This window comes from Ptychodera flava, chromosome 16 (genome assembly GCF_041260155.1).
Source record: "Ptychodera flava strain L36383 chromosome 16, AS_Pfla_20210202, whole genome shotgun sequence".
Taxonomy (NCBI): Eukaryota; Metazoa; Hemichordata; class Enteropneusta; family Ptychoderidae; genus Ptychodera; species Ptychodera flava.
Window position 1 is genome coordinate 38,002,914 of NC_091943.1, and position 15,442 is coordinate 38,018,355.

A 15,442-nucleotide genomic window follows, 5' to 3' on the forward strand; every position below is an offset into this window, starting at 1 on the left:
CAAATGGAATAGTAAATTGCTGTCTTGTATCCAAATGTGCACAATATTATTTAAATAATACAATTATGTGCCATAAGGCATACAATCAAAGCTTTATAGAGCTGACAAATATTTTGAAGCTTCAGTTGTACCGGTACTGAAGAAGAGCTGCCCCATTATCATACCTTTCCGCTCTATGACCTATGACCTTTGGCATCAAAATGAGAATCATAGCCATTCAGATTACATTAAAATATCCATTGATCTGCAGATAATGAAATTCAGCATATTACTTTCCATCTGGATGGTACACTTAGTTCTTTGAAAAATTAGGCCAAAATTGTCTGATTTGATCTGCTTTTGAACCTGCCTTCTTCAACAAAATATAGACCCTCAAAATGTTTTTTGGAGGGTCTATGGACAGAATTTAAAAATTATGTAACATGTACTTGGTAAAAATGGTTGTATGGTATATGCAATCATATAGAGAAGTAGACAGAAAACCTACCAAGGCCTTCTTTTGCTTTGCCTGGACTTGTAGGTTCTGATGTGGTCAGCGTCATGTTCACTGTCACATTACCTACAACTAGAACAAGTTTAAACACACACTGTAAGTCATGGTTGTATCTGTGGAAAACGATGACTTTGAATTGAACTAAAGAAATACATGTGAATTATTTGTCTGATGAATACAGCTAGAGTATCTAACATGTAGTTCAGGTTTAAGCAACAATTTTGTTCTAGTCAATGTATAAATTGTTCATATCTTTTCTAGTTGTTTAATAATTCTTACATCAGAGAAACATACCAGTATTATAGAAATAAAGGGTGATGTCCTGACCATTAACGTTTATTTATGGGCAAGGATGAGACGAAAGCCCAAAATTACCAGGGCAGGCTTGCTGAGCCCATTAATTTTGGTTTTCCTCTTGCCTGCTCCCATCAATAAATGTTAATGGTCATGTCGGCATCTGTTATTTCCTTTTAAATTATATTATCAACAAACCCAAGAAAACCATCAACATTTATGAAAAATTCCCACAGAAAAGACAATAGGGTGCCATTACTCTGTATTTTTGGTCAGTCAGGTGGTTCAGCTTGATCCATTAAAATGTGATGGACAGGGCATGGTAATATAATCTGACGTCAATTCCCGAGAAAATGTGATAGATGTTATTTAAAACTTGGAAATTTGCAAAAATTCCATATGTGACTCCACATCACAGGGAAGGAAAAACTCATTTTTGGTTTCTACAGTTTGTGTGACAAAGAATGCATTAGAAGTAAGGTGTACTTGATATGGCATGGCTATACAAACTGACCCTGATTTGACATGGCTATACAAACTGACCCTGATTTGACATGGCTATACAAACTGACCCTGATTTGAAATGGCTATACAAACTGACCCTGATTTGACATGGCTATACAAACTGACCCTGATTTGAAATGGCTATACAAACTGACCCTGATGACAATTTGAATGATATCAACAATGAACACTAACCTTCAAACTGACTATCAGTTGTTTGTTTAATGATGTCTTCATCTGTGAGAGCTGACAATGATTTGGATTTCAAATTGTCAGGTGATGCACAAGTGCCTTCTATCACATTGCTTGTTTTCCATTGAATCACCCATCCTATCCGCTCATCACAGATCAAAGGGTTATTCTTCAAATTGCTGTGAAGAATGAAACAATCTATTTTCAGGAAAGCACTTCCATTAACCTCAGCAGGAGATCACTTCTAAGATAGCAGTACTTATAAGTATGGATACAAATTGAAGACAGTTAAATGCAGCCACTTTTTCTGCCATGCAGCCAATCATATAAACCAATGTATGGTGTGTTGCCATAATGTCTTTACTGTGCTGGAATGTAGCATACTTGGTGTAACAAACAATAGAACAACACCCTGCCTGCTTGACTAACATGAACTACAGAACACAGTGGACATGTACATGTCATTCTGCGGCTGACTCGCAGCGTGTTTGCAAGGTTATATCTGATTGGTCGATTGTCACTATTCACAGCCACTTAGGGAGTCTATTTGTATTGTTTTCATTATATTGGTAAGATTCAGCCACCCAATTGGATAACAGCTTCGAAATCGCTGCGAGTCGGCCCTCATTCTGTTCTTGTGCTAAAATTTGCAAAAATGTGAGTGAAGACTTATTTGAGAAAAGTCTGGATATGAAACTAAAGAGAAGTACCCCTCTGCTCTGTGATACTCAAATTCCTCTGTTAAAGGGAAACAGTCATCGGAACTGAGCCTGTACAAGTTTCTTGTTTACACACAATATATTTCACACACAATATCTAGATACACCTCATCATAATAGCTGCAACATTTAAATTATACGATGTAGATTAAGACAGACATCTTTTAACTTTCATCAATCACCATCGTACATTGGATACAGTGTTAACATTGGTTATATGGATCCTATACGACCTTTGAAAGCAGTTCCGATGACCGTGTATCCCTTTAAATCAATCAATCCAAAGTATATATGATGTGCCAGAATCAAGAATAATGAACTGGAAAATAAATTTCCACCTGCAGTATTCTGAGTATGTTGATCTGCCCTACAAAGATACACACCTTTCCTGGGTACTCAGAGCATAATAGCAATGTCTGGTTTGAACTCACAGTATGTTGTAACCATACATATTCATAACACTGACTTTACGTGTATATAAATAGTACCTGAAGTTCTAGCTCAAAATTCTATGAATTCTATAAAATTCCCACATTATCATTATGGAAAGCAGTGAAGATTAGAGAGATAAATCAGCAATATTCCGGGATTTGACTAAGTTTTGAAGTAGATGGCCCAAAGACAAAGTAAGTGGCTCTCTTGAAGGAAACAAAACATTTTAACCATCATCAAGGAGTATTAATTTTCTAAAACAGTAGCCAGCAAAATTGTGAGAGTAACCAGTCATTTTTGACGCATGCAACATCCTAATGAAAACCCTCAATATTATGGTCATCATAAGTACAGGTTTCTGTACTGGTACCAACTAGCATGTCACTTTCAAGTTTTCTTCAAAGTTATGCTCTATGGTGTCAAATGATATCTGTCGATGAATATTACTGTCATCATACCCTACAATGTCTACAAATTCAATAGCTTTCTTTGCAAGCCTCATCATCAGATTTGCTGACAAGGAAAACCTTTTCATTTCACATCCACTTAATTTTAAGCAGAAAATTCATGATAAAAACATGTGAAAATCACATATAAAATCTATGTAAAATATCTTGTTAATTATATAAGTATTACCAATGGGTACTTCCCTGCATTTGCAAACTTAGTAATATTTTCAATGAAACATATATCTTACTACATTGTCTTTACACCAAGCTTCAATGAATTCACATAGAAAAAAACTTAAAAACTCAACCATCGCCATGTTCATAAATAGTCTACTGAGCCATTAATTCCAAAACATAATACATAGAGGATTACCTGAAGTAAATCCAATAAGTGGTCATAGAGGTGTCTACTTACATCATATTTAGCTTTGAAAACCGTGATGGTATTTGGCTTGGTATGGTAGTAAGCTTGTTGTTTTCCAGTGACAAATTCTGAATTGAAAGCAGACCTTGGAAGTGGATATCTGATAGATTAGCCAATTGATTATTGCCCATAAATCTGTCAAAAAGTGAAATGATACACTTATGAAAAATGAATGAAGCATTACATGTACAAACAAAACGGTAAGCCAGACTTACACTATTGGTACACAAATGAGAATAGCATTTGACCATTAGTCAATACATGTACCAGTAATAAAAAGGAACTTGTGAGAAGATATGATATGGTTTGACGACTGAAACTTGGGATCAATAGCGCTGATTTCATTTGTTGATCTTTATATTTTCATACCATAGTACTCTTGACTTTTTCGAATGATTATATCCTTGATAACACCTATTATATACGATTACTTTCATAAGGTTAACGCCTCCCAATATATGAAGCTGATCCATGATTTGAATGTGTATTAGTGATAATATTATGACAGATTTTCCCTGGATAACAATTCAAATGAAAGCAGTTTACAATATCTTCTTCTTTATTAAAGCAGATAATCTTACTATGGATTCCCTAACCATATTATAATCAAAGAGGGTTTACAAGTGCAAAATTTATGGCCATACATAACTTTTGTTTAATGAAAAATGAAACGATATAGACCTATGGCTTCATAACATGGAACTACAGATGAACACACTCCTGACACTTTGACAACGATTTAAAGTAATAGAACAGTTTAAATTAATGTGGTACAATTATCATTAGGAATTATAATTCTGTTTTGATGTACATGCAAGTGACAACAAACTTGTTCTCTTCACTATGCTTAACAGAGATTGTAAATCACAACTTACAAAACTTTGAGTTGTTTGAGACTGCCAAAGGCTCCTGGCAGTATTGTACCGATGTCATTTCCATCCAGATTCCTGCAGAGAGAGTGGCAATCAGATAACATGTAACTCACATATAAAATGTAATAACTTTAGTAGTCTATCATCATTGAAGGCATTGTGATGCTATGTTTTCATGTCTGCTGTTGAGACATGCCCACTATTAAATGCAATAACAGAAGAATGACCACAGCAAACAACCAAAACAACAGGTACTAAAATTTCATTCTTAAGTTCATCAACAGAAGCTATTCAATCCAACAAAGATATACACAAACGTGGCAAAATACTGTAAATGTCACAATATTGTTCATTTCATTATTATTTCAATGTACCAGTATACATGTATGTATGAGAACATCTTTAAGGACCTGCCATCAAATTTCAAGACGATCTGGAAAATTATTTAAAACAAGCAACCCTAGCAGCCAATACAGCTCCGCTATGAGATTTTTAAAAAATTTGATAATAGGTGTGGACTGGTTTGGTGGCACACTTTGCCTGATTACTGACATTTAACCATACTTCAACTGATGCTATTTAGACAAACATTTTGTTTGACCAAAACTTGCAAAAATTGCCCGAAAATATAAGTATGCAAATTTTATCATAATGTCAACAAATCAGAATAAGGTCACTCCAAGAAACCTGCCTTCAAAAACAATTGGATCAGGGGATTCTGAAAAAATCTTTGGAATTTTTGCATCATAATTGCCCAAAAAATACAATATTGTATATTTTATCACAATTTGAAAAAAATTATAAGGATCATCTCTACGATCTTCATATCAAATTTCAAAGCAATCAGACAAGACATTTTGAGAAGATTCTTTGCACCAAAAATGGGATACATGCCCAAAAAATAAAAATAAGCAAATGTCATTCCAATTTGAACAAACCCAACTCAGGTCATCCTAGAAATCTGCATGATATCATTTTTTAAAAGTAATAGACAAGTTGTTTTATAGAAGAAGTCTTTTTGGTCAAAAAACAGGAAAAATTGCTCAAAAATACAAATATGCAAACTTCACTACAATTTAGACACATCTAATTAAGGCCCCCTAAAGACACCTGCACACAAACTTTCAAAGCAATCAGAATTTCAGAGAAAAAGTCAATTGTTGATGGATGTTCAACAAACAGACTGATGACAAAATATGAATAAAAATTCCTGAAAACTACAAAATTGAATATTATTATGTTATTGAATGAAAAGATCTACATGAACAAGAGATAACTAAAGAATTAAGATTATTAAAAGCAACTTATCTGTAGTTCCTGAGTTCAAGAGTTTTAAACATTTTTACCTGAAGCTCATATGCATATCTTGGGACTTGCATTCATATTTGAACAAATTAAAATCTACAACCCACCATGTCACATATATGTCAATGACAAATCATTAGCCTACCGTAAATACCACAGTGATACACATTGCGATTTATAATTAGTTTGTAGTCAACGAACTGTCAGATACAGATCCTGGATTTCACTCTCCACTTATCAGATAAGCTCTCAAAACTTGGGTTACAAAGTGAGAGTGACTTACAGTGTTGTAAGATTTGTTAAACCATCAAATGCTCCAATCTCTAGTGTGCTCAAAGCATTGTTGTGTAAGTCCCTAAGAAAGAAAGAATTATTCAAAGTTAGTGTCATCAAAAATCATCTCGTGTGGTTTCTTAGATATTAAATATGGGTGTCTCACAGAGCTCTTCTCAAGACTGTCTGCGATAGGTCCATTCCTCTATGTTTCATTGTCAGACCAATTGGTGACTTTGTTCAACAGGAGTGTGAATCCTACAACCAATGGTGTGGTATATTCTAAGCAGCTGTGAGTGAGCTCAACTTATGACTCATGTATCTCCTGTGGTAGGGACTTGGATGAATCCTAGGTAGAGTTCATCTATTGTGATAATCAACCTGAATTTATTTATTTTCAACAATGCATGCAGTAACTGATCTTACGTTTCTGTTATGATCATAGTGATTCAAAAGGAAATTGAAATTATTTAGCAAACCAGAATTATCAGGAAAATTTTTGAAATTTTTGATTTTATCAAAATTATCATGCAATGGTAAGCAACTGAATAGTTATTTTATGCTTTTTGAAATAAACCTGTATATGAATATATTGTCTACAGGAAGTGATAACAATGCATTTTTCATACTCACAAATCTAATAATGAACTTAGCCCAAAAAATTCTTCCTGCCCAATACTGGATATCTTGTTGTTATGCAGGTGTCTGCAAATTAAAGATGTGCTAAATTCAGTTTAAATCCATTCTTTGGGTATAAAAGGCCCCTAACTTTGTGGGGGTTCATTGTTTCAAATGACTGACAAATGATAGCAATGTGAGCAACTGCCCCAGAAGACTGGCATTTAAGTGGTCTTTCACTGGTACAGTTTGCTGGCAAAACAAAGCAATGATACTCAAAAAGAAAGTTATCAACTTGAAAATTGTAAATAGATGTTTTCCTCATTATGCCAGAAGTTAGATTTACATATCATTTGCATGGCAATTTGACATAGTTCAGATGCAGAAGTTGCCTTGCCAACGTCCTCGCTAGCTATACATAGGTGTGCTGCTATAGTGATCGATGAGAATACATCCCGATTGGACTTGCTTTGGAAGAAGACAGTTAAGCAACTGCAAGCTGGCGTAAATTAGGAGAGTAGCAAAGTCGATCGCCATTAAACAACATAGAGAAGCATATTGCCTGAAAATAAAGCTAACGCGGAGGCGGTTACTGAACCTGATGTAAATAAAATTCCTCACCAGGATTCAAAATCAAAGAAATTATGCAATTCAGGGATAAAGAACATAGATCTGGAAATTACTGCTTGAATTGAATTTTATCTTAAAAAAAACAACAAAATTATGCATGAAAACACTAAGCATCAACGTAAAAAATCAACTGTCATGATATGGATCATGTATTATGCAGAGTGGGTAAACCTTTGCAGCATGCAAAAAACCGACCTTTCAAAGATCATACTAAAAATATTATGGCAGTGAAATTTGCGGTAGTCATCAGTATAATTCTTGCAATAAAAAATAATGCATTTGGACCATACTGTTAGTGATGAAATCACTTGTGTCAAGAGAGATAATGATCAGCCATTGAGTTAGCTGAACTAGTATGGCAACTATGGCTGATATCATCATGACATCGGTATCAACACCACTTTGAAACGTGTATGCGACGCTATTTTGTGTGATTTTTTTGTTGAAATTTCATCCATTTCCTCAATTATTACATGGGTATCATGGACAGAATACTTCTATTGCATAGGGTCATTTAGGTCACCAAAATGTCACATGGCAGTGGTAGGGAATCACAAAAGTATCACTGTACCGGTACAGTCATATCATGCATGCTCCAAGAACAGTCATGCAATACACTAATAAAATAACTGATTCGTATCTTGCTATATTTTTTGTTCAGAAGTTTCATTAATTTAGGCAAAAATCTTCATGCCAAACACAATATTTTCCCTCGCAATTTGAGAGCAGGCAGTGAAACCATGGACTTCACAAAATTCAACATTAACAATACACTGGCAGCCAGCGCTAGTGGAAACTGGCTAGGCTAGTGGTAAATGTTTGCGGCTATGGGGGCTAGTGACTCAAAACATGATTTGCTCACCCCTGAAAAAGTAATGATGTTCAGACAATTAAGTGTAGCCAAAACTTCTGTACGTTGCACGGTTTTTTTTTATTAAAGACTAACTGATGACAAGGAAAGAAAACAGCTGTCAAATGTCTTTGGGAACTTTCAATGAGACATTGTGTCACCAGCAAGGGGCCAGCTCCGGTCAGACCAACGGCTGTTGTGCTGCAGTTTGATAACCTAACCTATTACAAAAGTTCAATCCAACTGAAACTTATAAAATGTAAACATAATATCTAAGCTTTTATCAGACTTTAAAGCATCAGGGGTGCCATGTGGCTATCGAACTGAAGCAGACACAATGCAGATCACACCACTGACCAATTTGATTTTGTCTAAAATTAGCAGCATTTTTATAAGCTAATCCTACAGAAACTTTACAAAATTAGTGTTAAGACTTTCACACTCATAATAGGCTATTTTTCCATGAATCAGCAAAATTCAGGCGGAAATACAGAAGCAGAGTTTGCACACACTAGCCCTGTGTAAGGAGTCTACAAATGTGCCAGAGTATTGAATTGTACTCTGCAGCAGAACTAGGTCAAACCAGTGACATGCATATTATTACGCATGTGCAAGCAAAATTGTCATATGATAAATGTTACAATGGTGATATAGAACAGGTGTAGTGTGTTCATTTTTGCCAGACAATTGACAAACTTACCAGGTACAATTAGACTGAATTATATTCACATTGACCCTACTCACACTGAAAATGGCATCAGCAAATATTTGGTAGAGGACACAAACCCTTGGATGCAAATTCTAAACAGCATTTTACCCAGGGATCTCATGCCATGTATTCTACCCAAACCCTATCAACTTCCATATCAATGATTCCTGTAAAACACATCACTGTCTGTCTGTCTGTCTCAACTAACTGTCACTCTTGCCCTAAAAATCAGTCATCACACTAACAATATTTCTATTGTACAGTACATCAAAGATAGACACAGAAATGTTGACTTACAGTTGACGTAATGCAGGTGTCAATGAGAAGTTGGCGACTGATATTGAAGAGAGTTGGTTAAAAGAAACATCCCTGAAAATAAAACATTTTCTGATGAAAATATTTTCAAGACTAATGGGTGGTATCTGGAACAGTCTATAAAATCTTGTTGCCAATACATCAAATAACTGTATTTTGCTCGAGCAGAAATTTAAGAGTTGTGTTGTATTATAGAGGCTATGTGTGCATTAGAGTGAATTGAAATAACCATGTGTAATCTGATTTTCATTGTGAAATATATTATGATTTATACTCACAATACTTCAAGAGTCGGAAGATCTCCATGGTTGTTGAAAATAGTACCAATGTCTTCTATTTTATTGTGACTTAAATCCCTGTTGAAGAAACAACATTCCATAGTAAGATTCTCTCAACATTTATTTCTTCCAAAGAAGTTGTTGGGTTTATCAAAATTCACTTTACAATCTGTGTTTAGTGGCTTACACATTCCAATGCTCTGTGTTTAATTTGATCTTTAAAATTACATCAGGTCACAAACAGTTGCCACATTTCACAACTTTGAATGGCCAGAACAAACTTCAGATATGAGTATCACAGTATACAAGGAATACACCACAGCACAATTAGTAAGTATTAAATACACATGCACAGCTATAGGTCAAAAATGCACTTGGTCAATCAACCATAAACCACAGCAGTAAGACTGCAATAGCTGCACACTGGGTAACAATCAGGAGTGACATCCTTATCATGACATCCCCTATCAGGAGTGACATCCCCCATCAGGAGTGACATTTCCCATCAGGAGTGACATCCCCTATCAGGAATGACATTTCCAATCAGGAGTGACATTTCCCATCAGGAGTGACATCCCCTATCAGGAGTGACATCCCCTATCAGGAATGACATCCCCTATCAGGAGTGACATTTCCCATCAGGAGTGACATCCCCTATCAGGAATGACATCCCCTATCAGGAGTGACATTTCCAATCAGGAGTGACATCCCCTATCAGGAGTGACATCTCCCATCAGGAGTGACATCTCCCATCAGGAGTGACATTTCCAATCAGGAGTGACATCCCCTATCAGGAGTGACATCCCCTATCAGGAATGACATTTCCCATCAGGAGTGACATTTCCCATCAGGAGTGACATTTCCCATCAGGAGTGACATTTCCCATCAGGAGTGACATTTCCCATCAGGAGTGACATCCCCTATCAGGAGTGACATCTCCCATCAGGAGTGACATTTCCCATCAGGAGTGACATCTCCCATCAGGAGTGACATCCCCTATCAGGAGTGACATCCCCTATCAGGAATGACATCCCCTATCAGGAATGACATTTCCCATCAGGAGTGACATTTCCCATCAGGAGTGACATTTCCAATCAGGAGTGACATCCCCTATCAGGAGTGACATCTCCCATCAGGAGTGACATCTCCCATCAGGAGTGACATCCCCTATCAGGAATGACATTTCCAATCAGGAGTGACATTTCCAATCAGGAGTGACATCTCCAATCAGGAGTGACATCCCCTATCAGGAATGACATTTCCCATCAGGAGTGACATTTCCCATCAGGAGTGACATTTCCAATCAGGAGTGACATCCCCTATCAGGAGTGACATCCCCTATCAGGAATGACATTTCCCATCAGGAGTGACATTTCCCATCAGGAGTGACATTTCCAATCAGGAGTGACATTTCCCATCAAGAATGACATCCCCTATCAGGAGTGACATTTCCCATCAGGAGTGACATCCCCTATCAGGAGTGACATTTCCCATCAGGAGTGACATCCCCTATCAGGAATGACATCCCCTATCAGGAGTGACATTTCCCATCAGGAATGACATCCCCTATCAGGAGTGACATCCCCTATCAGGAATGACATCCCCTATCAGGAATGACATCCCCTATCAGGAGTGACATTTCCCATCAGGAGTGACATCCCCCATCAGGAGTGACATTTCCCATCAGGAGTGACATCCCCTATCAGGAGTGACATTTCCCATCAGGAGTGACATCCCCCATCAGGACTGACATCCCCTATCAGGAATGACATTTCCAATCAGGAGTGACATTTCCCATCAGGAGTGACATCCCCCATCAGGAATGAGGAGTGACATTTCCCATCAGGAGTGACATTTCCCATCAGGAGTGACATTCCCCATCAGGAGTGACATCCCCCAACAGGAATAACATTTCCAATCAAGAGTGACATTTCCCATCAGGAGTGACATTTCCCATCAGGAGTGACATCCCCTATCAGGAGTGACATTTCCCATCAGGAGTGACATTTTCCATCAGGAGTAATATTGCCTATCAGGTGTGACATCCCCCATCAGGTTTGACATCTCCCATCAGGCATGACATCCAATATCGGCCAAAGATACACACTTATAAGGTAGCGGTAAAGGCTATTTTTGCACCAATTCTTTTCTCAGAGTTAATGTCAAGTTTCAAGTGTTAGAACCAAGATATTAAGTTCAAATTTTCAGGATAACTCCCTTAGTTAATACTTTCTCCAAAGAATATAAAAATTCTATATTTGCAGCCATGGTTTTGAAATATGACACCAGTAAATATTAAAATTTAATTTTTCATATTTTTACATATTTGAATTTAATAATAATTGGATAGTACTTAATACTACCAAATTAGTTATAAATATGTTGACACTATTAATTGTAAGATGTGTACGGCAGGATTTGTAAATAAAATTTGTTTTTATGATTTTACATGGGTTTACATATAAAAAATTATTAAAAAATTCTTTCAAATTTCAAAATGTGATTTTTCAAAAAGTACTTCAAATACAGGAAAATTGTGCCGTAGTCATCTTGTCTGTATCCTTGTTAATAGGTTGTAAAAATTCCATGTCCATATCTCCTTTCAAAGGTTGGATTAAATTGGCATAAAATTATGTAGGAAAACTTATTCTGTCAAAAATGTTGAAAACAAGCCATATTTGCACCCCTCTTTTGAAGTCATAGAGCAGTCTTTTTGGTTAATCTCACTTTTGACACCTCTTTGACACTCAAAGAATCTAAAAATGCATTTACAATAGCAGTCACACATTCTGAATGCAAGCACTGCCTTGTCAAACTTTCCTGAAAAACAGCAAAATATGACTTTCCCTTTTCAAACATTTTTTTAAAAGCTAGGGGACCTCTACCATAGTTAATACACTAAGGACTCCCCAACTTCTTCTTATTTGGTCAGTTTTTCAGAAGTTTCAACAGGCTATAACTCTGCAATGCCTTTGACCCCAAATGTCTAGTTTTTTCATTCCACAGAGAATGTTGACTACTTTAATATTTTAATAGTTTTATTGAAGTTCATAACTGACGCTCTAGCCTTTACCGCCACCTTAACATCCTGCAGCTGTAAAAAGAATTAGTTTACATATACCATCGAGAACAAAAGAATTTTGTGCTCTAAAAAAGCTGTACGGAATGCCCATTCCGTAACAATTATGGTTTCAATGGGCCCCATCCCCTATGGCTGTATCTGTGCGTTCACTGTTGAACGGTTTCAAGGGACTCATTGGATGAGTGTCAGATCATATAGAAATAACGGGCGACGCACTGACCATTAACATTTATTTGTGGGCAAGGGCGAGAGGAAAGCCAAAAAGTAACGGGCAAGGCTTGCCGAGCCTGTTAATTTTGGCTTTCCTCGAGCCCACGCCCATAAATAAACATCAATGGTACGAGCGGAGTCTGTTATTTCCATTATACCGGTATTATCAGCGAACCCAAGAAAACCATCAAAATTTCCGAAAATTTCAGGAGCAAACGGCAACTGGGCCCCAGAAACTGAGCAGTACACGACCCACTGTCACGCCCGCTGTAAAAACATAGGGCCAAAGTCCCTGAAGCTACTATAGACATGGATACAAAATTAAGTATTTCCTGACTGTATGAAATTGTCTCACTAAGGTCATCCTAGGTACATGTAAACCAGATATTAAAGCTGTCTGACCAGCGGTTTTGAAAAAACAAGACAGAGCTCTGCTGTGTTATGTAGAGAATAACCTTTTGTAACACATGTATTGATGAAGAAGGTGGATATCTTTGATAGCTCATTTCAGGATGGCCTGACCAAAAACAGAAAAAAATTCCGTAAAAATACAGATCTGCATATTTCATCAGACTATATTAGTCTATAATAGCAAATAAACGAGAGTTAATTACATTCTAATTAAAGTAAACAAGACTTGCTTAAATCAAGATTTACATCATAAAAAAACAGCATATCTATCAGGTTATAAAGAATCTTGAGCTGGTTATCTTTTAATATCAGTATTTTCATCCTATTAACCAAGCACATTTTAACTTTCAAATTAACATTGTAAGTAAGTTCTGTTGAATAAGTTGAGACTGTACGTACTCAGAGAAAGCACACTGAAGAGACAAATGTTTGTAACTTAAGAAGTTCAAGGTCATCAAAAGCATTATAAGGAATCATGTTACACTTTCATTGCAATGTTTACACAGATTGCATAATTGCTATAAATAGCACGAGGAATCTTACAGCCCAGCTTTACCATAAAAACCCTATCACTTTGACCACCCTTTTAATTGACCACTCTATTTTTTTCCTCAAAAAGTAATCTTATTTTATCCTTACCAAGTCACCCATAAATGGAAATTAGAACTTTCTCTATCTCTATTTATTTGACCACCCATCATGACAAACTATTATGAGCAATTTCTTTTAGATAACATAAATGGTGGTTCAGAATATATCAAAGTTAGGATTCAGGAAAGTTGCCTTTAAATGTTTTAATCCTCCAAGGTGGTAAGCATTTCACTATGAACTGTCAAAAAAAGTTGAACTTTCTGATAATTCCACACTAAAATTATTTTGGCTTTGATGATTTCCTAATTAATTCAATTATTTAAAATCATATTAATTATTTTTTTCTGGGTGAATTGATAGGGTTTATACAGTACAAGAATTACATACAATGTAAGTCAAATTTTGACCAAAAATGACAAAAAAATTCCTTAAAAATACACATTTGCATATTTCATCAAAATTTGAACAAATCTAAGTTGGGTTATCCCTAGGGACCTGCATACCAAATAACAAAGCTGTGTGACCAGCAGTTATGAAGAAGAAGATTTTTTACCAAAAACACCTTTTTTGGCATTAATTTGCCTATTTTCAACAATATCAAAAAATTAAAAAAAATAGTTTCTCAAAATCATATTTTTCATCTACACAACAAATATCAAATCAGTAAGTACTGCGGTTCTCAAGATATTTGAGTGGACGGACGCCTCACAAACGGATATACATACATACATACATACATACATACATACATACATACATACATACATACATACATACATACAGACTGACGACGGACGCCGGACGGATACCCATCCCAATAGCTTCTATAGACTATAGTCTATAGTGTTACGTGCAGAGAAACGAACAAAAGGGTGAACTCAGCAGTTAACGTTTAAGCAAAATTTATTACAAAAAAAAACTAATTGCTAAGTCAGGGATAGAGTACAAGCTTTAAGAGTGTACAGATTACTTATCTCAGCTGGGACGGCAAAGCTCCAGTCTCAGAGTTGTAACAGTCAGTCGGATGAATGAACAGTCCTTTGGCTTGCAGGCTTGAAGCTGCACAAAGTTCACAGTATAAATCCAGCGTTGACAGTGAAGGTCTTGAAAAGTCTTGAGAATGACTACTGCTGGAGTTTAGTAACACACAAGAGACACGATCCCAAAAGTCTGACTGGAAGCTGTGCACGTCCCTTTTATAAAGGCATATAAGAACAATCTAGAACTTTTATTGACATGCTAATTACTGTTCTAAAATTATCTCCCTTACACAACTAATCAACTTTCCAGAACATTCCAAACATGACTAATTGAATTCAAGGTTGTGAGGTCATCAAGGGCAGTGACCTTGAGAATGTTCTAGACTAATTGAACTCAGGTCATGATGAGTGTGGGGGAAATGACCTACATAACACACCCCTCTTCAAAAAAGAAAATTTTCAATGAAAAATCTTTCTTTTACAAATGTAATCTTAAAAGTGTGAACAACAATAAGTTCTAAATACGAGAGAGACAGTCTGCAATTAAATTGTCTCTGCCTTTGATATGTCTAATATCAAGATTAAACTCCTGTAACATTAAACTCCATCTTAGCAATCTCTGATTTTTGCCTTTAAATTTCTGCAGAAAAACAAGAGGGTTGTGATCAATATAAACCACTATTGGCTGATTTGAAGAAGTAACATAAACTTCAAAATGCTGTAAAGCTAATATCAAAGATAAACACTCTTTTTCAATTGTAGAGTAGTTTCTCTGGGATTTGTTAAATTTGCGTGAAAAATAGCAAACAGG

The 15,442-nt window shown here is 36.1% G+C and overlaps 1 protein-coding gene across 2 annotated transcripts in view; it reads right to left on the reverse strand.

Moving 5' to 3' along the window:
* The window catches only part of LOC139114778 (SLIT and NTRK-like protein 6), a 36,075-nt gene that overhangs the window by 10,252 nt on the left and 10,381 nt on the right, over positions 1–15,442 (reverse strand). Inside the window, exons 2-9 of one of the 2 annotated variants that reach the window (XM_070676682.1) lie at positions 9,358–9,435; positions 9,062–9,133; positions 6,591–6,662; positions 5,968–6,039; positions 4,383–4,454; positions 3,499–3,642; positions 1,487–1,662; positions 488–565 (exon numbers count right to left, since the gene is read on the reverse strand). In XM_070676682.1, the coding sequence (XP_070532783.1) occupies positions 488–565; positions 1,487–1,662; positions 3,499–3,642; positions 4,383–4,454; positions 5,968–6,039; positions 6,591–6,662; positions 9,062–9,133; positions 9,358–9,435 (764 nt within the window). The remainder of the gene's footprint in view (positions 1–487; positions 566–1,486; positions 1,663–3,498; positions 3,643–4,382; positions 4,455–5,967; positions 6,040–6,590; positions 6,663–9,061; positions 9,134–9,357; positions 9,436–15,442) is intronic. The other variant, XM_070676683.1, reaches the window with a different exon arrangement.